This window comes from Anomaloglossus baeobatrachus, chromosome 6 (assembly GCF_048569485.1).
Source record: "Anomaloglossus baeobatrachus isolate aAnoBae1 chromosome 6, aAnoBae1.hap1, whole genome shotgun sequence".
Lineage (NCBI taxonomy): Eukaryota > Metazoa > Chordata > Amphibia > Anura > Aromobatidae > Anomaloglossus > Anomaloglossus baeobatrachus.
This window is the reverse complement of record NC_134358.1, coordinates 284,531,843-284,558,066: the sequence shown is the minus strand read 5'-3', so window position 1 is coordinate 284,558,066 and position 26,224 is coordinate 284,531,843. Positions and strand designations below refer to the sequence as shown.

General features: G+C 40.8%; 1 protein-coding gene across 1 annotated transcript in view; it reads right to left on the bottom strand.

Annotated features, from left to right (window-relative positions):
* Positions 1–26,224, bottom strand: part of CDH18 (cadherin 18) — a 1,183,629-nt gene that overhangs the window by 666,185 nt on the left and 491,220 nt on the right. The window contains exon 3 of the mRNA XM_075314869.1: positions 13,728–14,022. Coding sequence (XP_075170984.1) covers positions 13,728–14,022 — 295 coding nt within the window. The remainder of the gene's footprint in view (positions 1–13,727; positions 14,023–26,224) is intronic.

Here is a 26,224-nt window from a genome sequence, read left to right as displayed (position 1 = left end):
GGTGAGTGCAGCCAAGCCAGGCCAGGGCTGTAGGGCCGAATCTCTCCAGGAGTAGAGACAGACAGGGGTCTGCAGAGGGCCCTGGGTGCTGGAAGGAACCTTGGCTAGAGTTGTACGCTGGCAGGAGCCAGAGAGTGGGGAAGTTGCTAAAACTTCCATTATGGACTTATTGTTTATGTTTGAGGGCAGTTTATGCTGAGTGTTTTTGAATAAACTGACGGAATTTCTATGAAGAGACTGTGTATGTATGTTGCTGAAGCTACCTCACACCGCTGCAAGCGAGTGGAACCCCCACATTGCAGGGCGCAACGTTACACCGTAGAGTGTGCGGCAGTGCCAGGTGATGCAATCTGATACTCATGCCAGTCATACGGCTGTATATATATATATATATATATATATATATATATATATATACATATGCAGTGGGGAAGAAAGTATTTAGTCAGCCACCATTGTGCAAGTTCTCCCACTTAAAAGATGAGAGAGGCCTGTAATTGACATCATAGGTAGACCACAGCTTTGAGGGACAAAATGAGAAAACATATCCAGAAAATCACCTTGTCTGATTTGGCAAATTTTTTTTGCAAATTATGGTGGAAAATAAATATTTAGTCATAGACCTGTAACTTCATTTTTAAGAGGCTCCTCTGTCCTCCACTCATTACCTGTAGTAATGGCAACTGTTTGAACTTATCAGTATAAAAGACCAAAGCCAACCAAGACAACCTCAAACAATCACACTCCAAACTCCACTATGGTGAAGACCAAAGAGCTGTTGAACAACACCAGAAACAAAATTGTAGCTCTGCACCAGGGTGGGAAGACTGATTCTGCAATAGGCAAGCAACTTGGTGTGATGAAATCAACTGTGGGAGCAATAATAAGAAAATGAAAGACATGCAAGACCACTGATAATCTCCCTTGATCTGGGACTCCACGCAAGATCTTACCCTGTGGGGTCAAAATGATCGCAAGAATAGTGAGCAAAAATCCCATAACCACTCTGGGAACCTAGTGAATGACCTGCATAGAGCTGAGACCACCGTAACAAGAATACCATCACTAACACACTATGCCGCTAGGAACTCAGATCCTGAAGTTCCAAACATGCTCCCCTACTTAAGCCAGTACATGTCCAGGCCCGTTTGAAGTTTGCAAGGGAGCATTTGGATTATCCAAAAGAGTATTGGGAGAATGTCATATGGTCTGATAAAACCAAAGTAAAACTGTTTGGTAGAAACACAACTTGTCGTGTTTTGAAGAGACAGAATGCTGAGTTGCATCCAAAGAACACCATACCTACTGTGAAGCATAGGTGTAAAGGTGTGGTCGCAACTCCAGAGAGAGAAGATGCCCCCCCTGAATACATCACATAGTTGGGAAGCATTTATTTAATGTGTTGTATGGAGTTATTAATGTATTGTTTCAATAATGTGTAGTTTTATGGGGCCACCACTACATGTCACCCAAGAGTAGGACACTGACACTAGGAACAAGCATAGGTATTCAGTTGAAGGTCAAATCTGCCTGGTAACAGACAGTTGGGATTTTGAAATTAGCCTATAGGGGAGAAGCTAGTGCATAGGCAAAGAGACTGTTTCTGTGAAAACATCAGAAACATCAGGGGCCCAGCCTGAGTCAGAGTCAGGCCTCAGGCCTGTGGAGCAACAAAGCCGCTGGCTATGTGGAACTTGTGACAAGAAAAGTGGAGAAAAAGTTAAAGTGGTGTGCAGAGAGAGATGGTTGAAGGTAGTTAAGTTTGGGACTCAAGACAGAGCAGGAGCAAGGGGACGAAAAAGAAACCAGAAGGAAAGAAAGTGGGACACCTCTGATGATGGAGTAAAGAAGGAGATACAGGAGAGAGGGAGCTGCCAAGAGAGACCCAATTTGGACCACACTACTAAGTCCTGACGCTGGCACAGAATCCTGCAGCTGGAGGCCTGAGAAAGTCTGAGGAACAATTGTGGCTTGCTGGGGATCAGTGCGGCAAATAGGGGTAAGCCTTATGGGCCCTTTTTTTTGGGACTGTAGTGTGGAGTAGTGTCCGAGGGCACTGTATCCAGTAGTTCATCTCGGTGGCGGTCCTGAACTGCCTGTGTGAGGTCATGGTGACTGGTCTCAAAGCCTGTAACAATGTTGCACCTACCTGAGGTGAAAAAGACAAAAAGATGGAGCTAATGTACGGCTGTAAGATGGACTTTAATAAAGAAAACCTGTTTAAGTTGCCTGGTTATCTTGGACGATTCCTTGTTGCTAAGGATGATGCTGGGGATTAGGAGAGTACCACTATGCCGGAGAAACCAGGTATTTCCCTGTGGAGTGATCCCCAGCTCCCAATATTCCCCTTATTGCTTGCTCCATATGCTCCCATTTTTTCCATGAAGGTCGCGGCCAGGGTGTGTTCGTGCCCTCTGGGCATGGGACCACAACAATTGCTGAGACGCCCCCTGCCCACCATTACATAGGGGTGGCAACATCATGCTTTGGGGATGTTTCTCTGGAAAGGGACCAGGACTACTGATTCGTGTACATGAAAGAATGAATGAGGCCATGTATTGTGAGATTTTAAGTGCAAACCTCCTTCCATCAGCAAGGGCATTGAAGATGAAATGTGGTTGGTTCTTTCAGCATGATAATGATCCCAAGCACCCCCCCAGGGCATCAAAGGAGTGGCTTCGTAAGAAGCATATGAAGATCCTGGAGTGGCCTAGCCAGTCCAGATCTCGACCCCATTGAAAACCTATGAAGGGAGTTGAAAGTTCGTGTTGCCCAGTGACAGGCCCTAAACATCACTGCTCTAGAGGAGATCTGCATGGAGGAATGGGCCAACATACCAACAGTGTGTATCAATCTTATGAAGACTTACATAAAATGTTTGACCTCTGTCATTGCCAACACAGGATATATAACAAAATATTGAAATTAACTTTTGTTATTAACCAAATGCTTATTTTCCATCATAATTTGCAAAAACAATCTTGCTAAATCAGACAAGGTGATTTTCTGGATATGTTTTCTCCTTTTGTCTCTCATAGTTGTGGTCTACCTATGATGTCAATTACAGGCCTCTCTCATCTTTTTAAGTGGGAGAATTTGCACAATTGGTGGCTGACTAAATACATATTCTCCCCACTGTATATATATATTACGTTCATCTGTATCTATCTATCTACCATATCTATTCAACCATATTTATAACTATATATATATATATATATATATATATATATATATATATATATATATATATATATATACAGTGCCTACAAGTAGTATTCAACCCCCTGCAGATTTAGCAGGTTTGATAAGATGCAAATAAGTTAGAGCCTGCAAACTTCAAACAAGAGCAGGATTTATTAACAGATGCATAAATCTTACAAACCAACAAGTTATGTTGCTCAGTTAAATTTTAATAAATTTTCAACATAAAAGTGTGGGTCAATTATTATTCAACCCCTAGGTTTAATATTTTGTGGAATAACCCTTGTTTGCAATTACAGCTAATAATCATCTTTTATAAGACCTGATCAGGCCGGCACAGGTCTCTGGAGTTATCTTGGCCCACTCCTACATGCAGATCTTCTCCAAGTTATCTAGGTTCTTTGGGTGTCTCATGTGGACTTTAATCTTGAGCTCCTTCCACAAGTTTTCAATTGGGTTAAGGTCAGGAGACTGACTAGGCCACTGCAACACCTTGATTTTTTCCCTCTTGAACCAGGCCTTGGTTTTCTTGGCTGTGTGCTTTGAGTCGTTGTCTTGTTGGAAGATGAAATGATGACCCATCTTAAGATCCTTGATGGAGGAGCAGAGGTTCTTGGCCAAAATCTCCAGGTAGGCCGTGTTATCCATCTTCCCATGGATGCGGACCAGATGGCCAGGCCCCTTGGCTGAGAAATAGCCCCACAACATGATGCTGTCACCACCATGCTTGACTGTAGGGATGGTATTCTTGGGGTCATATGTAGTGCCATCCAGTCTCCAAACGTCACGTGTGTGGTTGGCACCAAAGATCTCGATCTTGGTCTCATCAGACCAGAGAACCTTGAACCAGTCTGTCTCAGAGTCCTCCAAGTGATCATGAGCAAACTGTAGATGAGCCTTGACATGATGCTTTGAAAGTAAAGGTACCTTACGGGCTCGTCTGGAACGGAGATCATTGCGGTGGAGTACGTTACTTATGGTATTGACTGAAACCAATGTCCCCACTGCCATGAGATCTTCCCGGAGCTCCTTCCTTGTTGTCCTTGGGTTAGCCTTGACTCTTCGAACAAGCCTGGCCTCGGCACGGGTGGAAACTTTCAAAGGCTGTCCAGGCCGCGGAAGGCTAACAGTAGTTCCTTAAGCCTTCCACTTCCGGATGATGCTCCCAACAGTAGAGACAGGTAGGCCCAGCTCCTTGGAAAGGGTTTTGTACCCCTTGCCAGCCTTGTGACCCCTCCACGATCTTGTCTCTGATGGCCTTGGAATTCTCCTTTGTCTTTCCCATGTTGACCAAGTATGAGTGCTGTTCACAAGTTTGGGGAGGGTCTTAATTAGTCAGAAAAGGCTGGAAAAAGAGATAATTAATCCAAACATGTGAAGCTCATTGTTCTTTGTGCCTGAAATACTTCTTAATACTTTAGGGGAACCAAACAGAATTCTGGTGGTTTGAGGGGTTGAATAATAAATGACCCTCTGAATAAACTTTTCACAATGTAAAAAAAAAATAAAAAAAGAAATTACATTCTTTTTTGCTGCAGTGCATTTCACACATCCAGGCTGATCTACAGTCCAAATGTCACAATGCCAAGTTAATTCCGAATGTGTAAACCTGCTAAATCTGCAGGGGGTTGAATACTACTTGTAGGCACTATATATATATATATATATATATATATATATATACTAGCTGTTGTACCCGGTGTTGCACAAGATAGTAACTGTCTCTTTCTCTCTCCCAGTCTCTGTCTCCCTCTCTGTCTGTCTCTCTGTCTGTCTGTCTCTCTCTCTGTCTGTCTCTCTATCTCTTTGTCTCTTTCCTTGACTATCTCTCTTTGTTTTTCTGTCTGTCTGTCTCTTTCCCTGTCTGTCTCTGTCTGTCTCTTTCCTTTTCTGTCTTATTCACTGTCTGTCTCTTTCCCTGTTTGTTTGTCTCTTTGTCTGTCTGTGTCTGTCTGTGTCATTCTCTGCCTGTCTCTGGCTGCATTGTGACACACCAACATTCCATTCAAGGGGCGTGGCTGTGCATTGGGATATGCCAATATTCTTCTGAACTTCTGGCTGCATTGTGGCTGGCAGCTCCATTGACTTTAATGCTGTTTTTTTGGCAAATAACTGTAACGCAAGGGGTTAAAATAAATTAAAATGCAAAATTTTGTGATTTTACATGCAACGGTGCAAATTCCTATAGAGTACATACATACATTCACTCAGCTTTATATAATAGACTAGCTGTAGTTCCCGGTGTGCCCGGGATAGTAACTGTCTCTCTGTTTATTTCCCAGATTCTCTCTCTCTCTTTCTGTGTCTGTCTGTCTGTCAGTCTCTCTCTCTCTATCTCTTTGTCTGTCTGTCTCTTCCCCTGTCTGTTTCTTTGCCTCTTTCCCTGTCTGTCTCTCTATCTCTTTCCCTGTCTCTCGATCTCTTTCCCTGTCTGTTTATCTCTTTCCTTGTCTGTTTGTCTCTTTCCCTGTCTGTCTCTTTCTCTGTGTCTGTCTCTTTCCCTGTGTGTCTCTTTCCCTGTGTCTGTCTCATTGCCATGTCTGTCTCTTTCTTTGTCTGTATGTCTGTTTCTTTGTCTGTCTGTCTCTGGCTGTCTCTGTTTCTTTCCCTCTCTGTCTGTCTCTTTCCATTTTTTTTGTGTCTGTGTCTGTCTGTCTCTGTCTTTCTGTCTCCTTCCCCGAGTCAAATGGAGTGTCCGTGCAAAATTTTGTGATTGTACATGCGATGGTGCGAATAACTTTATACACACACACACACACACACACACACACACACAGACAGTACATACATACATACAAACAGCTTTATATATCAGATATATATAAATATATTCTACTGTAGAGATTAAAAGCATCCATAAGACTTTCTACCCTAAACCTTCTAGAAAAACATTTAACCCTTCACAGTCTATGATGTACCAGTACAAAATCTTCTGTTCTCATCCTGTTTGACTGTTGTTTTGGTCACTTTGGCATTTTGTCATTGCTCTCACTTCTAGATGTACTGTAGTATGAGAAGGTGTCTATAGCCTGCAGAAGTTGCTCAGGTAGATCAGCTCATCCAAGATGACAGATCACTGTGATCTCTAGCAGGAAGATTAGCTCTGTTTGTCAGCATAGTGTCCAGAGCATGGAGCAGATACCAATAGACAGGCCAGCACACCAGGAGACATGAAGGAGGCTGTACGAGGGCAACAACCTAACAACAGGAACACTACCGCCTCCTTTATACAAGGAGGAACAGGAGGAGCAGACCACTAAAATCCATGTGTCTACTCAAACTGTTAGAGACTCCATGAGAGTGGTATGGGGGCCTGACATTAAAAAGTGGATGTTGTGTTTACAGCACAACACTGTGCAGGGCAATTTTTGCCAGAAAAGACCAAGATTTGCAGATTCAACATTGGTGTTCTGTGCTCTTTACAGATGAGAGCAGCTTCACATTGAGCACATCTGAGTCTGGAGACACTGTGGAAAATGTTCAGGTGCCCGCAATATCCTCCAGCATGACCGGTTTGGCAGTGGGTCAATAATGGTGTGGAGAGGCACGTCTTTTGGGGATGCACAACCCTCCACATGCTACCCAGAGCTACCCTGACTGCCATTAGGAACTGGGATGAGATACTCAGACTCATTGTGAAACTATGTGCAGATGCAGTGGGCCTTGGGTTCCTTCTGATGCATGACAATGCTAGGCTCCACTTAAGTTGGATCAGCCTGTAATGTGATTTTCCACTTTGATTTTGAGCATCACTCCAAATCTAGACCTCCATGGGATATTAATTCTAATTTACATTGATCATTTTTATGTTCTATTGTTCTCAACACATTCCACTATGTAATGACTAGAGATGAGCAGTTCTGTTGAGGCTCTGTTCATTGGCAACAAACGAGCCTAGCTCCACAGGCTCGAGCTGCACACAAACCTCAGATCAAGTGACTGAATGGCAGTTTGAGCCTCCGCCCACAAACACCCAGTCCTAAGGCGAATACTTCCAGGGAGGGTGGGCGGGTTTTTTGTTGCACACTACATCCGAGCACGCTGTTGTTACCCCCAGTGTGTGCCATTCAAACTCTGCAAGCGGCTCACACAGGGCTGAGCACCCAGCGAACCTGAGCACAGCATTGCTCTCACTAGTTTTCTTCACACGTACAGCATCCGATCCACGAACCCGAACCTTGATTTTATCATTGGTGTTCAGGTTTGCTCATTTCTAGTAATGACTCTATGTAGTGACTAGAGATTTGCAACTAGACTATTTCATTCATTGAGATATAGGATTAGCATTCCCTTTATTTTTTGAGCAGTGTATATACGCATTCACATTAGTTTTCTTTACCCTTTGAATATCCCCTATGTGAATTTGCTGAAAATGCATTTTCAAAAATCAATTTATTGAAAACTCATTATAAAATACTGACAGTTTAGATGAATATTGCAAGATCCGGTTCAATAATGAGCCATTTTTCACAAACATACAATACAATGACAATGACATTCATTTTATCAGTTTCCATATTAATTTCACTGTTATCCTTCCTATCTGAAAATCTCCCTTTATCTTCCAACATACAAAATGTTTTAACTGCCATAAATATATTTGATTACCATATATAGAATTGTTCTATAGATGTAGATTGAAATAACATGAATACAGGAAACAAAATCCTTATATAACATTGAAGATATGGGATGCTGGTAAATAGTTCCTACTGAAACACAGAGACATAGAATTGAACATTAAAATGTTTTTGCCTGCACAAATTCATTGCAGTCTGCCCATAGGCAACAATAACATTTATTTGTGCTTGGACGTCTGGAACATTGTTTTCTCTGTTGTTATTTCTTATATCATATCTCTATAAAGCAGGATTAAACTGAAGCAGCTCACAAATAATTATACAGACTTTATATACTGTGTAGCATAAGTAAAGGGTTCGAATTTTACTTGTATATATTTTTGATGGTTTAATTTTACCAACAGCAGAACATAAAGAAATATCAAGTCTATTTTATATTATATCTACTGTCAAATAAATATGCAAATTTTATTCATCAAAGCGCTAAATTTATACTGTCTGGCATGGCTTTAGCTCTCATCATTGGTAATGGGAGCATACTATGCATTTCAAATACGGTATTCTACAATTTCGAGAACAAATGGCATAGAATGAACATAATCTATCTAGAATATAAAGAGGATGAAATACAAACCTGAAATAATAATTTGACTATTATTCAGTTTGAGTGCATGTGTTATTAAAACAAGGAACTGTGTTTTATAGTGGGGAAACATTTTGAAGGGGCTTTTTCTTTTTGATACCAGGTAACAAGAGAAATGGTAAAATAATCCCATATACATAGTCTGAACAGTAATTACAATCAGTCATTTTACATTCACTGACAGCTGAACTGTAAAACATCAACTAACGTGTTGTGGTGTACCTGATAAAGGATAAGATATTTTGGGTCTCAAATTTTCAAGTCGATATGTTAAAAGCAAGAACAAATTCTAAATGTAAGGAGGATCTTAGGGCCGTTTCACACATCCAGCATTTCGCCAGATTGCCAGATCCGTCACACTTCAGTACAGTGTTAATACTGTACAATGGCATCACAGCAATTGATGCCATTGTACTGTATACACTGTACTGGAGTGTGCCGGATCCGGCAATCCAGCGAAATGCGAGATGTGTGAAACAGCCCTTAGCATGACTCAGGACCAAATTAAGATGTCTAGGTGACTGGATTAGAGGAACCTACAGAATGCCAGGCATTATGCACTCTTTCATTATAGAATAGTTAGAAGCTAGACAAGATTTAATCTTTTCAAATTTGAGTTTGCCAGTTTTACTGAATTTTTCCCCAAAATTTGATTTTCTTTAAATCAATTTACATTAGATTGCAATTACTTCCAATGTCCCTAAAAATGTAAATCAGACTCTGAGTTCTCATAGGACTATATCTAACACTTTTCAAACTTTTTCACCCAAAAACAACCTTAAAGGGATTGATCAGTCTTAAGCTACAAGTCTGCAGTCACTCTATGTGACTGCAGACTTGTGAATCCTCACATTGCACACACTGCACTCTTTTAGGGTTCTCCAATTCCAGTGTTGGGAGTGGGCGAGATTGTGACTCCAAGAATGTGATTAGCATACTTCCAGCCACATTCTGAATAGACTGTATCTGGACTCACTCAATACACTTGCATTGAGTGACATTAAACAATCTATCCAGCAAATCACACATCATCATGCACAAGCAGTTCCTGGGGCTAGCACTGTAGTGTGGAGTACACACTATGTAAGGATTCACAGGTCTGCAGTCACATAGAATGATTGTATATTTGTAGTTTAAAACCTGATAACTAATATAAAAGTAACCAAAACATATATGGTTATATGTAAATGGATGACAACCTTCCTTCACTGCTATGCTGTCATACAGAATATATAGAGTATCTTCCTAATTTTATGGTTTTCTCTCCTTATCTCTATGTCCTATTCCTGTTTACATCCAGATTAACTACAAAATGGCCACTGCATTTCCTAGTTCTGTTTGTATGAAGGCTACAACATGCTGCGCTATACCAAATGATATGGTAGCTGCTTCTCATTGTTGAGAAGTTCTGTTGCACCCGAGATCATGTGAGATTCTCTGGCTGATATAATACTCTGCAATATGTATATATTCACATGTATATTCTAACAGCTTAGAAAAAAGACGTCTCAGAGGAGATCTCATTTATATGTATAAATACATGTGTGGTCAATATAAAGGACTGGCACATGACTTATTTCTTCCAAAAACAATACTAAGGACCAGGGGGCACTCACTGCGAGTGGAAGAAAAGCGATTCCGACACCTAAATAGGAAAGGGTTCTTTACAGTTAGAGCGGTCAGACTGTGGAATACACTACCACAAGAGGTTGTAATGGCAGATACTATAACAGCTTTTAAAAAAGGGCTGGATGATTTCCTCAGTACACAAAACATTGTTGGTTATAAATGACTTAGTGACTAAATGTAGAACTGGTGGAGGAAGGTTGAACTAGATGGACCTAGGTCTTTTTTCAACCTAAGTAACTATGTAACTATGTAACAAACATTTTAAGTGGATCATGCAAATCAAATCACAAAATGTTAAAATTTTCAATTATTAGCCAATTCCCAAAAATTATCACAAATTTGACTACCATGAAATCAATTTCCTCATCTCTATTAGAAGACATAGCTATTGCTATTGCTGTACTGTGTGGAAAATACTGTGGAATATATTCAAAAGTTTCTCAGTATGTGTATGTCTATTAATATTGCATAGGATAAGCCTACTATCAATATTTATGCGAGATATTGTGAGTAATTATCCGTCATGAGGATTATTTGGTTATAACTGTACTACAACAAAGGAAATAATCTGTTGCCTGAACCATTTTCTCCTTTCAGGGAGAACAATTTACAAAAAAAATTGATTGTAGTATACAGGATGTATATATTAGTTTAATGCCTGCTTTACACACTTCAATAAATCTTTCAATCCGTCGTCGGGGTCAAGTTGTAAGTGACGCACATCCGGCATCGTTCGTGACGTATTTGCGTGTGACACCTACGTGCGATCAAGATTGAACGCAAATACGGTGATCGCATACACGTCGTTTATTCCTCATATATTGGACGTTTTGTTGCACGAACCTAGTCAATTGAAACGTGTGACATCCCTCATACGATTAGATTCTGAGGCTATGTGCGCAAGTGTGCGCTCTGCACCGCAGCTTAAAAAAGGTCCGCTTCACAGCGCAGCTGAGAAGCTGCGTTCTGAAGCGCCTCACAATGTCTGTCATGCACTAATCTCTGTCAGTCGGTCACTATCTCTGTCCCTCTCTCTCTGTCCCTGTCAGTCTATCCCTCTTACCCCCTCTCTCATACTCACCGATCTCCGATCACCGGCGCGGCTCTGCACGGCGTTCACACTGCTCCGGCGGCTTTTACTGTTTTGAAAAAGCCGGCCGCCCATTAAACAATCTCGTATTTCCTGCTTACCCCGCCTATCGGCGCCTATGATTGGTTACAGTGAGACACGCCCCCCCACGCTGAGTGACAGGTGTCACACTGCACCCAATCACAGCAGCCGGTGGGCGTGTCTATACTGTGTAGTGAAATAAATAATTAAATAACTTAAAAAAACGGCGTGCGGTCCCCCCTAATTTTAAAACCAGCCAGATAAAGCCATACGACTGAAGGCTGGTATTCTCAGGATGGGGAGCTCCACGTTTTGGGGAGCCCCCCAGCCTAACAATATCAGCCAACAGCCGCCCAGAATTGCCGCATACATTAGATGCGACAGTTCTAGGACTGTACCCGGCTCTTCCCGATTTGCCCTGGTGCGTTGGCAAATCGGGGTAATAAGGAGTTATTGGCAGCCCATAGCTGCCAATAAGTCCTAGATTAATCATGTTAAGCGTCTATGAGACACCTTCCATGATTAATCTGTAAATTACAGTAAATAAACACACACCCGAAAAAAAAAAATTTATTTGAAATAAAAAACACAAACATATACCCTGGTCAACCACTTTAATCAGCCCCAAAAAGCCCTCCTTGTCCGGCGTAATCCAGGATGCTCCAGCGTCGCTTCCAGCGCTGCTGCATGGAGGTGACCGGAGCTGCAGAATACACAGCCGCTCCGGTCACCTCCACGCAGGTAATGAAGACAGCCGCGCGATCAGCTGATCTGTCACTGAGGTTACCCGCTGTCACTGGATCCAGCGGTGGATGCAGCGGTGGCCGCGGGTAACCTCAGTGACAGCTCAGCTGATCGCGCTACTCACCGCCGCTCGTCTCACCTCCACGCAGCAACTGAGGTGAGTAGCGCGATCAGCTGAGCTGTCACTGAGGTTACCCGCGGCCACCGCTGCATCCAGTGACAGCGGGTAACCTCAGTGACAGCTCAGCTGATCGCGCAGCTGTCTTCAGTTGCTGTGTGGAGATGACAGGAGCGGCGGTGTATTCTGCAGCTCCGGTCACCTCCATGCAGCTGCGCTGGAAGCGACGCTGGAGCATCCTGGATTACGCCGGACATGGAGGGCTTTTTGGGGCTGATTAAAGTGGTTAATCAGGGTATATGTTTGTGTTTTTTATTTCAAATAAATGATTTTTTTTGGGTGTGTGTGTTTATTTACTGTAATTTACAGATTAATCATGGAAGGTGTCTCATAGACGCCTGACATGATTAATCTAGGACTTATTGGCAGCTATGGGCTGCCAATAACTCCTTATTACCCCGATTTGCCAATGCACCAGGGCAAATCGAGAAGAGCCGGGTACAGTCCCAGAACTGTCACATCTAATGTATGTGGCAATTCTGGGCGGCTGTTGGCTGATATTGTTAGGCTGGGGGGCTCCCCATAACGTGGAGCTCCCCATCCTGAGAATACCAGCCTTCAGCCGTATGGCTTTATCTGGCTGGTTTTAAAATTGGGGGGGACCGCACGCCGTTTTTTTTAATTATTTAATTATTTATTTCACTACACAGTATAGACACGCCCACCGGCTGCTGTGATTGGGTGCAGTGTGACGCCTGTCACTCAGCGTGGGGGCGTGTCTCACTGTAACCAATCATAGGCGCCGGTGGGCGGAGTAAGCAGGGAATACGAGATTGTTTAATGGGCGGCCGGCTTTTTCAAAACAGTAAAAGCCGCCGGAGCAGTGTGAACGCCGTGCAGCGCCGGTGATCGGGGATCGGTGAGTATATGAGAGAGGGCTGCTCAATTCAGTTACTCAGGAGTTTAGCGGTCACCGGTGAGTCCTTCACAGGTGACCGCTAATCAGGACGCGACACAGACAGAGCCGCAGCATGACAATGAAGTCGGGGGAAGTTCACCCGAGTTCATTCTGATCGTGCGGCTCTTTCTGTGTCTGCTGTCATCTGCCATTCACCACTGCTACATGGCTGTCTGTGTCTGCTGTCTGCGGCCATGTAGCAGAGCTGAATGGCAGATGACATAGTAAAAACGCATCCCTACACATTACACACGCAAGTCAATAAATTAAAAAAAAAAAGGTGCCCAATGCATACGTCACAGAACACATGATCTAAAGGATCGCACACAAAATTGATCAATTTAACATAGACTACTAACGCACGTGTGACAGCAAATGAACGACCTACGTGCAATCTCATTCAATCGCATATGCGACCTGGGCGTGTCACATCGCATACGAGATCGCACACCTAATTGTAAGGTGTAAAGCAGGCTTTAGAGATTTGAATTGTACAAATTGGGTTTACCATCCAATTCTTTTGATATAATTCATGACATAGAAATCCACAGATTAAATAATTAGTATTATGTATATATTATGAAGTTGGTAACATATTTTAATAAGAGTATACAATTAAAACATTTGTCAGCTCCAATCTAATTGCCGAAAAAATTCATATTAACTTAATGATTGTACAAACAATTATTTATTTTTTATCACTATAAGCCATTTGTACAATTAAGGAAAATAGTACTTACCAATGTCAGACATTTCCGGAACTGTGACAATATAGGGTCCATCAGGAAATTCAGGGGCATTGTCATTAATATCTTGAACTTTAATAATAAATTCAGATTCCGGTTCAAGAGGCTTGGTGGTTCTTCTGTCAATAGCTTGTGCGTGTAGAACATAGTGTGACTTTTGTTCACGGTCTAGACTTTTTGTTGCATGAATGTCCCCTGTCATGTCATCGATGACAAATATTGTCCCAGCTCCTTCTCCAGTTAATATATATTTAACAAAACCATCACCTTTGTCCGAATTTGAGTGCAACTGTAAGAAAAATAAATACAATGGTTTGACAGTGTTCATGCAGTGTGTTAACAGTGTATATATATATATATATATATATATATATATATATATATATGCAGTACATATATTCCATAAGTAATGATTAAATATGATCTTTAAGGGTTATTCCCAAACAAAAAACAAGCCATTCTCCATCCCTTGAATGAGGGATAGCTTGCTGATCACTGGGAACTTAGAATTCCCATGTTCCATTGACAATTAATAGAGTATAAGCCATGCTTGTGCATCTTAATAATATTCAGCAGTGGGCTACAGAGCCTTATCCTTGAAGACAGACCTCTCAGCAGTTACTCCCACATGTTATTTACGCAGATGAATATTTTTTTTAATTTTTTATTAACCCTTTAATATGACTTTTTGACCTTTGAGGAGATAAATAATGATAGGTTAGAACCACATTTTCCTGTATATATTTTCATGAAAATATGCCTCCCACTTATATAGGAACACAAAAACAATATAATTCCAGTACTACCATTGACATTCAAAAGTGCTTTAGCATCAATATTTCTACTTTTTGCTACTAATGTTGACTATCTCTTGTGAAAAAGCCTTAAATAGTGATACTTTTTTAGTCCTTCTTGTCCTTTACAATACCATGAGTGGTAAACTACCATAGTCTCGTTCATAGGCATTTTTTTTTCCAAGTTCAACTACCAGCAACAAAATAAAATAACTAAGTACAAGCTTGTCATCAGCATTTTATATCCAAATGTATGTTAATGCTGATTAAATCCTTTCTAGTGACTAGTGATGAATGAGCAGTACCATGCTTGGGTGCCCGGTATTCATAACAAGCAATTTGACTCTTTAAATCTTCAGGGAAAATGCTCAGATTCCCTATAGACTTCCATTATACTCTGTACATGAGTCATGCCCGTCCGAGTGTCAAATTGCTAGTTACGAGAACTGAGCATGGTAGTGCTCCCTTATCACTAATCCTTACTTGTAGAAATACATTTTACTGATTTAGCTAAATCCATTGTTTAAAGCATAATCATCATTTGAATTTTGAAATTTGAAATCAATAGTACACATGATAAGAAACTTTGTATTATTACTTATTAGACAAATTTGCTTCTTTCTCTGCCAGAATTGGTCAGTCGTAAATGAAAATTCTCCATAGACTTTTCCATTACTGAGATAGGAGAATACAGTTATCACTGATTTCATTTTACATAGATAGAAAAGGTAGGAGGAGGGCAGATCTCGGCCTCTAGCCCCTCCCTCGTCCCCTCATCATAGAATCTCATTGGTAACATCTGCCATCTAGCTCAGTAAAGAGAAAGTCTAACAGGCCACAAAAATATGAGTCTCTTGTCAGTCAGACAAGAAGACACAGGGTAGGGGAATATGAAGAGATCAAGCAAATAAATAAGCACCTCATTAGCATACAATTTAAACTATGGATTTCTCTAGAACAGTAAAATACAAGAAAGATAAGGATTTACTCAGTATTCAATTAGATATGCATATAGTTTGGGGTATAAAATCTTGTGGAAAGGTTCTCTGTACTACATACAGTCATGGCCAAAAGGGTTAGCACCCTTGAAATTGTTACATAACATTTTTCGAAAAAAATTATTGCAAGTAGAGTTGAACCTCGCTTAACGAGTAACCCAGTTAGTGAGTATTTTGCCTAACGAGCAAAGCTTGCTGTAAATTTGTAACTCAGTTTACGAGCAAGCTTTGCTGAAAGACAAAATACTCACCGCACACAATTCCGGTTCCGTACATCCACCGCGCTCTAACCCGCTCTTGCAGTCCACACAAACACACACAAACATACACGCACACACACATATTATGTTCACCTTATCTTCCGTTCCATCGCCAGCCTCCTGGAACTTGCAGTTCTCCGCTAAAGGATGTGTATCGGGTAACCATCGCGACTGATGCAGGGACTTCCACTGCCAGTGCGCTGACATCAAAGGCAGGAGCCGCTTTCCTCTGATTGGTCAGTGCGCTGCCTTTGAGTACCGGCTGACAGCGGAAGAACCATCATCGCGATGGTTACCCGATACGCATTTTGTAGCGGCAAACTGCAAGTTCCAGGAAACTGGTGATGGAACGGAATGTAAGGGGAGCATAATATGAGTGTGTGTGTGCGTGTTTGTATGTGGTTGTGCATGTTTGTGCATGTGTGGAATGGCACAATAGGGGACCAGGATGGGACATTTAACAAGTTGTGGAACAAATTGTCTGCATTGCAATGATTTCCTATGGGAAATCTTGCTTTGCTGAATGAGTAACTTGGTGAACAAGCACACTCCCAGAACGGATTGTTCTCGTTAACCAAGGTACCACTGTATACATGTTTTTAATACACATTTTTCCTTTGTGTATATTGGAACAACAACCCCCACCCCAAGAAAAAAAAACAGAAAAAATGCAAACTGGACATAATTTCACATAAACCCTCCACAATTGGCCAGACAAAACTGTTGGCACCATTTCCAAATTGTGGGTTAGCAGCGCTGTTTCAAGCATGTAATGCTCATTTAAACTCACCTGTGGCAAAAAACAAGTGTGGGTAATATTAAAATAACACCTGAAACTATATAAAAAAGGAGAAGTTGACTCAATATTGGCATTGTTTGTTTGTGTGTGCTACAATAACAATGTAGAACAGAAAGAGGAGAAGAGAACTCTCTGAGGTCTTGCAGACCAAATTTGTTGAAAAACAGCAATCTCAAGGTTGCAAGTCCTGGTCTAGAGATCTTGTTGATCCTTTGTCAACAGTGCACAATAAAATTATGCAGTGTACAACCAATGGCACTGTAGATAAAGGGTTATTCCCAACTCCAAGATGCTATCCCAATATGTAGTAGCAAATATCTCCCATTAGAAATGTAATATAGTTTCTCTTATTCACTATGCCACTTATGTGCAGGGCCATGCAGGAACTTAGGTATCCATGGTTATGAACACTCATATTGTCACAGTTAGTTTGCTGCTGGTGAATGTAATCATGGATACCTAAGGTTCTGCAATGCCCTGAATATGATGTAAGCGACATAGTAATTCAGAGTAACTATGCAACAGTTCAAATTAGAGGTATTTGGTAATATTATTAATATTACACCTACTACATATTTTGATAGGATCATGGAGATGGGAATACCTCTTCAATCTTCCTGGACGTGTAAGGCAGAGAAAAGTTGATGAAAGGTTGCAATGTTGAATAGTCCAGATGGTGGACAAGCAGCTTCAAGCAAGTTCCATAGAAATTAAAGCTGTCCTGTAGGTTGCATCAGTGTCAGCTTGAACTATCCATTGACATTTGAATTAAATGAAAAACTATGCCAGGAAATCCAGATGGACACTACTGCTGACAAAGAGTCATAAAAAGATTGCAGGTTGTCAAAATGTACATGAGTAAAGGCCCAGTCACACTAAACAACTTACCAGCGATCCCAACAACGATACAACCTGATAAGGATCGCTGGTAAGTTGCTAGGATGTCACTGGTGAGATGTCACACTAATAAGCGACGCTCCAGCAATACCACCAGCAACCTGACCTGGCAGGGATCGCTGGAGCGTCGCTACCCATGGAAGCATGCTGCGCTTGGTAACTAAGGTAAATATCGGGTAACCAACCCAATATTTGCCTTGGTTACCAGCGCACACCGCTTAGCGCTGGCTCCCTTCACACCTAGCCACAGTACACACCGGGTTAATTACCCGATGTGTACTCTGCTACGTATGCAGGCAGCAGGGAGCTGGCTTCTGTGGACGCTGGTAACCACGGTAAACATCGGGTAACCAAGAAGCCCTTCCCTTGGTTACCCAATATTTACCTTCGTTACAAGCGTCCGTTGCTCTCACATTGCCAGTGCGGGTTCCTGTTCCCTGCACACATAGCCACAGTACACATCGGTTTAATTACCCGATGTGTACTCCGGCTACGTGTGCAGAGAGCAGGGAGCCGGCACTGGCAGCTGAGAGCGGCGGACGCTGGTAACGAAGGTAAATATCGGGTAACCAAGGGAAAGGCTTCTTAGTTACCCGATATTTACATTGGTTACCAGCGTCTGCAGAAGCCGGCTCCTGCTGCCTGCACATTTAGTTGTTGCTCTGTCGCTGTCACACACAGCGATGTGTGCTTCACAGCGGGAGAGCAACAACTAAAAAATGGCCCAGGACATTCAGCAACAACCAACGACCTCACAGCAGGTGCCAGGTTGTTGCTGGATGTCACACTAAGCAACATCGCTAGCAAGTTGTGCCTCAGCAGCGATGTTGCTAGTGATGTTGCTTAGTGTGACAGTACCTTAAGCCAAAATCCTTCTGGGAATGCATCTTGTGGACAAATAAGACCAAGATAGAGCTTTTTGGTAAAGCACATCATACTACTGTTTATTAAAAAGGGAATAAAGCCTACAAAATAGACACAATACCTACAGTCAAATTTGATGGAGGATTAAAGATGTTTTAGGGTTGTTTTGCTGCCTCTGGCACTAAGTGCCTTGTCTTTGTGCAAGTCTTCATTAAATCTGAGGATTAGCAAAGGATTTAAGGTCACAATATAGTGCCCAGTCTCAGAAAGCTGGGTTCACATTCTAGGTCATGGGTATTCCAACAGGACATTTACCCCAAACATACTTCAAGAAGCACCCAGAAGTGGATGTAAACAAAGTGCTGAATTGGCCAGCAATGAGTCTGGCTCCTTATCTTATTGAACACCCGTGGAGAGATTTTAAAATTGTGTTGGCAGAAAGCACCCTTTAAATTTGAGAGACTTGAAGCACATTGCAAAAGAACAGTTGTCCAAAATTCCAGTTGAGAGGTGTAAAAAGCTTGTTGATGGTTATGGGAGGCAATTTATTGCAGTTATATATTTCAAATGTTGTGCAACCAAATTTTAAGTAGCTGATAGAAAATCCTGGTAATTAAACTTTACACAAATTAAACTTTACTCTGAGAAATGCAGATGTTAGCAATTTTCTAGTCTACACTGCTAAACCTGAAGAAGACAATTAGTCAGGACTGAATTTAGTAGTCACGGTCCTGGGTGAACATGCTCAATGCGAACGGGTACCTTATATGTAAAAACATAAAAATGCAGAGCTTGCTCTTTTTTACATACATATATATATATATATATATATATATATATATATATATATACATACATCCTTTTGTATCAATGTAAAAGGGCAGATTATATGAATACATTGTAAGAACCCAGCTGTTTTATAAATTCAAAACTGACTAATAGTATTTCCAAAAAAAATATATCCCTACAGACAGACAAAGTCATTAAGTGAATTTTATATCTTCTTTGTATCCATAATTTCGCTAGACATTCAATAGTGGAGTATAACATCGCTATGAATAATTATCCAATGAAAATTATAGCTGCATTTCTAACTGACTTTTTTATAATTCAGTACTAACTGTAAGCAGCTTCATGCATATTTTATCATCCTGTATTATTCTGTAGTAAGCAATGCTGATTTGTTTTTAGATCAGCATAGGTTAAGTTTACATGCATTAAGTACATGCATTAGGAGTAGTCTGCTTCCCCAGTATCCTTGTAGACCAAGCTGGAATATTTTCAACTAATGCAGAATTCTTCACTCAGTGAGAGGCTTTCTCAATATGCGCAAAAGTCTATCTGAATAATTCAAAAGCTGTTTGTCAAGGATTTCTTATGAGCTGGTGTCTAGGTGTTTATCTTCCCTTTTTATAAATAAGGTATTCTGAAAATATATCCCAGCGAATAACAATTGTGCAATACTTTAACAAGCATGAAATATTATATAATTCAAACTCATGCTGAGTATCCTTGTAACACATGATTGTAGCTGTGCAGTGTTGTTCAGCTGCACAAAACATTATGATCATTCTTTTCCATTTTGTACATATGAAATATATAAGAGTATCAATGCAAAGCTTGATGTTCTGTGAATTTGTGGTAGGGTGCTATGACAATGGTGCAACCTGACTTTCCTCAAATTTATCTATGTTAATATTTTGATCATATGGGAAATACATACTTATATACTGAGTGGTGTATTAAAAGATAATAGAGTAGATAGGGTGAGACAGGATGGGTCAAGGCAGGTTCTACAGGGGCAGGGACAGCAAGAAAAGTAAGTAGATGAGAAGTAAAAAAGGTGTTAATAGTATTAAATGTCTGCTGGCAAATGCAAGAAGTCTTGTAAACAAAATGAATGAATTGGAGATTCTTGGAGATGTCAATGACGGATTATAATGTGGTGAGCATTACGGAAACATGGCTGGATGAGAGCCATGACTGGGTGATTGTGACAAATGTAGAGTGTTATACTACATTCAGGAAGGACAGGAAAGACAAAAAAGGTGGTGAGGTGTATATATTTATCAAATCTAACCTCAAATCTATGCTCAATGATCACATTGAGGGGAGCTGCAAAAATTTAGAATCAGTATGGGTAAATGTACATGTAGAGGGGAACACTATTCTCCTTAAGGAGACTTTGCAAGCCAGTCTGGCTGCCAGGTAAGGGGACTTATAGGTGCCACGCCCCTCTAAGAAATATTCAAATTGTCTCTCCAGTAAAGGAGACAAACTCTAGCACAGCGCCACCTATTGGAAGTAGCGATCCTAAAAGTCACAAGTGGATTTTCAACAATCCTTTGCAATATGACTCAGGATATATAAGCCAGATCAGAATCCCAATTTGCAGACACGGTGTTTCGGGGTGCTTGCCCCTCATCAGTGCAAAGTATGGGGGTGTCTGATCTGGCTCATGAGAAAGCTATGTGGGGACCACGGGGAACACTATTCTCCTTAAGGAGACTTTGCAAGCCAGTCTGGCTGCCAGGTAAGGGGACTTATAGCTGCCACGCCCCTCTAAGAAATATTCAAATTGTCTCTCCAGTAAAGAAGACAAACTCTAGCACAGCGCCACCTATTGGAAGTAGCGATCCTAAAAGTCACAAGTGGAGAGGGGAATAATGGAAAGCTGCTAATGCGAGTTTGCTATAAACCTCCTAACATACTGAACAGGTAGAGGGTGAAATGCTGCATCAAATTGAAAAGGCAGAAAATAATAATAGATTCCTTATTATAGGGTATTTTAAGTATGCTGACTTTCCACGGGATATAGAGTATTCAGGTTGTGCTAAAAGCTGGAAGTTCTTATTTACAATTCAAGACAATTTCCTCTCTCAGTTGTTAGATGAACCGACCATGGAAGATAATTTGCTGGATTTTGTCCTGTCAAATAGACCAGATATAGTTTCAGATCTACAGGTCCGGGAGCACTTGGGCAACAGCGATCATAATATGGTAAGTTTCAATGTAATATTCAATAGAACATTTGAAATGGGAAATGCTAAAACCTGGAATTTTAGGAAAGCTGATTTCATCAAATTAAGGGAAAAGCTTAACCGTTTAGATTGGGACAAAGTCACGGTAACTGGGGATACGGAACGTAAATGGGGTAAGTTTAAGGATATACTACTAGAGTCCTGTAAAAAAAACATACCCTCTGGTAATAAAACGTCCCGGAAAAAAAAGAAACCACTATGGATAAATAAGACTGTACAAAGTATAATAAAACAAAAACAAAGGGCATTTAAAATCTTAAAGGCTGAGAATACAGAAATAGCATTTCAAAAGTATAAAGATATCAATAGGAAATGTAAAAAAGAAATCAAGCAAGCAAAACTAGCTACTGAAACGAAAATCGCAAAAGACATTAAAATAAACCCCAAACTTTTTTATAATACATTAATGCAAAAAGGAAAAACAAGGCCCATAAAAGATTATAACAAGATAATTATAGAGGATATGGAAAAGGCTGAAATAGTAAACAATCACTTCTCAACCGTGTTCACCAAGGAAATGACTGTTCCAGGGGTCATTCAACAAGGCAAAAATCCAAGTCCCCCCTGATATAACTAATTTAACACAAAAAGAAGTACACCTGGGTCTGAGTAAATTAAACATTGACAAATCCCCTGGGCCAGATGGCATTCATCCACGGATATTGAGGAAATTGAGCTCAGTAATTGTCAGACCGCTGTATTTAATCTTCTTAGACTCGCTTATAACAGGGTTGGTGCCTCAGGGTTGGAGGATTGCTGATGTGGTACCGATATTTAAGAAAGGTAAGAAGGTGGATCAAGGTAACTACCTTCCGGTAAGTTTGACATCAGTGGGGTTAAAGGTTTTTGAGGGCCTTTTAAGAGATAACATGCAACAATATATTAGAGAGAATAATATAATAACTGCTAACCAGCATGGATTCATGAAAGATGAGTGATGTCTAACCAACATGTTGGGTTTCTATTAGGAGATAAGTACAAATCTGGATATTTGTAATGCAGCTGATGGGATTTATTTGGACTTTGCAAAGGTATTTGATACTGTACCACATAACAGTCTTGTAATGAAGCTCCAGAAGCAAGGACTAGGGGGAAACTATAAGCAAAAGGGTAAGGAAATAGCTAAAAGATAGGAAACAAACAGTTGTCATAAATGGTACTTTCTCCAATTAGGCTATAGTCAGCAGTGGGGTGCCACAGGGATCTGTGCTAGGACTGATTTGTTTAAATTTCTTTATTAATTACATTGTGGATGGGATTGATAGTAAAGTGTCAGTCTTTGCTGATGACATCAAACTATGTAGGATATTAAAGATGGACCTTCATAGTACAATATTACAAAATGATCTGGATAAGACTTCAGAATGTGCAGACACTTGGAAAATGAGATTTAATGTTGATAAATGTAAAGTAATGCACCTAGGATGGAGTAATCCTATAACTGTGTATACATTAAATGGAAGTAAACTTGGGACTACAGAACAGGAGAAAGACGTGGGTATTCTCATTACAAGTAAGCTGAGCAGTAGAACTCAATGTCAGATAGTAGCTGCTAAAGCAAACAAGATTTTAGGGTGTATAAAAAGAGAGATTAGATCCCATGATCCCGACGTATTGTTGCCCCTCTATAAATCACTTGTAAGGCCACATCTTGAATATGGGATTCAGTTTTTGGTTCCACATTTTAAAAAGGATATTAAGAAGATAGATTCAGTTCAAAGGCGGGCAACTAGATTATTGAAAGGAATGACAGGTTGAAAAAGTTGGATTTGTTTAGCATATTAAAATGATGTCTCAGAGGAGATCCCATTTATATCTATAAATACATGTGTGGTCAATATAAAGGACTGGCACATGACTTATTCCTTCCAAAGACAATACTAAGGACCAGGGGGCATTCACTCTGAGTGGAAGAAAGGTGATTCCGGCAACTAAATAGGAAAGGGTTCTTTACAGTTGGAGTAGTCAGATTGTGGAATGTCCTACTACAATAGGTAATAATAGCTAACACTATATCCACTTTTAAAATAGGCCTGGATGATTTCCTCAGTACACACAACATAGTCGGTTATAAATGATTTAATGACCCAATGTATAATTGGTGGAGGAAGGTTGAACTAGATGTACCTAGGTCTTTTTTCAATCCATGTAACTATGTAGCTATGTAACTATGTAATTTACTCTGGGGGCTCACTTTTCAGCTACATGCAAATATTACATTACTCTCATTCTCAAATTTACTTATGCCTCCACATAATGATAAAATGGATAGTTTATCCAGTACTAGTAGTAGTATGATAAGATGCTGCCTTTATACATAGTTAACCAATGAACAACCACAATAATGGTTGAAAACTATTGACACAAGGTCAAATACTCAAAAAGATATTGTGTAACTTTCTGCTCACGTAAGGTGATTGGAACCACTACTGCAGAGCGGCCCACCAGGGAATTCCCCTGTTCCCTATAGGTCACTCCAAGCCTATATATACCACACTAATGTCTTATTTGAAATGGTGGCTGAAAACATGTGTATTCAATCAGAAAAGCTACAATAAATGCTTATCAAAATGAAGTTTGATTGCAAAAAATGACAACTAATTTTGCCATTACAATTCATCAAAAAGTTCCTTATACAGTATGTTCAATACATTGGCTAGCAATGGGCACGGTTATCACCTGACTTTCCATACTCTCCTCCCCTTGGGGAGATGGGCACAAACACAAACCGAAGATTTGTTAGTGGTTATATGTATACCACCAAAATGTTAAAGAGTAAATTTCTCATTAGTATCACTATTGCTTGCTTCATCTGACGTACCTTCAATTCTTCAACTATGTTTCAAAATGATTCTGTCTTTTAGTGTACAATAGTAATATATTAAATAGAGGAAATATTAGGGCCACGTTGGACATCAGTAAAGATAAGCCTCATTGGGTGGTCTGTGGTATCTTCGGGGGCTGCACAAACCTCTTGTTCCAATCTGTAACCAGTCAACCATCAGCAGTGTTTCAGTGTCAATGCGAGAGGCAACATCCTCCGGCAGAAAGAAGATTGTGCTAGCTCCTGAGTGATACCCCTTGGGCAGTGTCCACCAGCACAGAGTGTGCAGCTGTCACTATTCTTAATGGCCACATTATAACTATGTTCAGTGCTGGCAAAAAATTCCCTAGTCACAAACACTGATTTGTAAAACACCCAGTTTCATGCCCTTGCCAAGCTAATGGCTCTTCCCAGTACTGGCACTTAGGCAACACAGCATAATATACTCATGTGCCCATATGACAACTCCAAGTAACCATGTAACATATGTGAGCTGTATGTGACCTCGTAGGTTATGACTAAGAGGTGTATACCTTGAATCGGGTAAACCCATATGGCCATGTTTGTATTCTCTCATAATATTTAATGGACTACTTCTAAAAATAGCAATTTATAGTGCTGGATCGCCTTTTTTCTATTTGTATTTCTTGGTGTTTTTGATATTGAGCACTTGTACAGGTAAGCTAGTTTTCTTCTTTTTTTTCTGCTCATGCTATACTTAAGTGCCCGTACTTAAGTATCCACGTTAGGCTGGTTTCACATCAGCAGTTTTCTGCCGCACTGCTGGATCCAGCACAAATGCAGTACAGTTCAATATAGTTCACAGGCATCTCGGCAAGCTCCACTCACATGCTGTCACATGCTCCGGTAACATGACTGCATGTGACCGGAGCTTGCCACGATGCCAGTGAACTGTATTGAACTGTACTGCATTTGTGCCGGATCCGGCAGTGCGGCAGAAAACTGCTGATGTGAAACCAGCCTAACATTGCACATTGTATGTGACCTCCCCAATCTCTAAGTCTAGTGTATTCTTGTCACTGGTCACCATTAACAATAGAATAATTACTAACCGCAAGTGGTATATGATAAGCAGAAATAGTTAATCATTATTAAATTAAGAGGTTGATAGTCAAATGATGGGCAAACAATGTCTAGAAATCAAGGTACTGTCAAATAAAAGGGGTTGATAAAGCTGCCAGGTGAATGACATATGATGGCAGATTACTGGAAATCCCGGTTACCATGATAATAAATATGAGGGCGGAGTGGAAAATGGCATATGTGAATTCTGAGAGAGAAATAGCATAGAATAGCTCCTTACTGGGAACTATGGATACTGTGATGATAAATAAGGAAGGTTCGTGAATCATGGCAATACAGCCAATAGGGGGTGTTTAATTACCTTTAGAGAAAGACATTTTTAGATGTACTTTTGTTTTTAATTTTTAATAACATTAGTTTTTTTTTATGCTAGGGTAAGGAAGTGCTCCATTTAAATTTACGCTTCAGGCAGTGGAGAAAGGAGAATTGACACTGGCATTAGTATTATACAGTGCAAATCCCCACACAAGACTAAAGCGGGCTTTTCACGCTGCGACATCACTAGCCGATGCTAGTGATGGCGAGACTGATAGCACCCGCCCCTATCGTTATGCCGATATGTGAATTTCACTGCCGTAGCGAACATTATCGTTACGGCAGCGTCACACGTACTTACCTGCTCGGCGACATCGCTGTGACCGGCAAACCGCCTCCTTTCTAAGGGGGCGGTTCTCTCGGCATCACAGCGATGTCAGTAAGCGGCCGCCCAATCAAAGCGGAGGGGCGGAGATGAGCAAGACGAATATCCCGACCACCCTCTTCCTTCCTCATTGCTGGCATGTGGCAGGTAAGGAGATGTTCCTCGTTCCTGCAGCGTCATTTTTAGCGATGTGTGCTACCGCAGGGACGAGGATCAACTTCGCCCAAGCGACAGCAGTGATAATTGGGAGAGGACCCCCATGTCAACGAG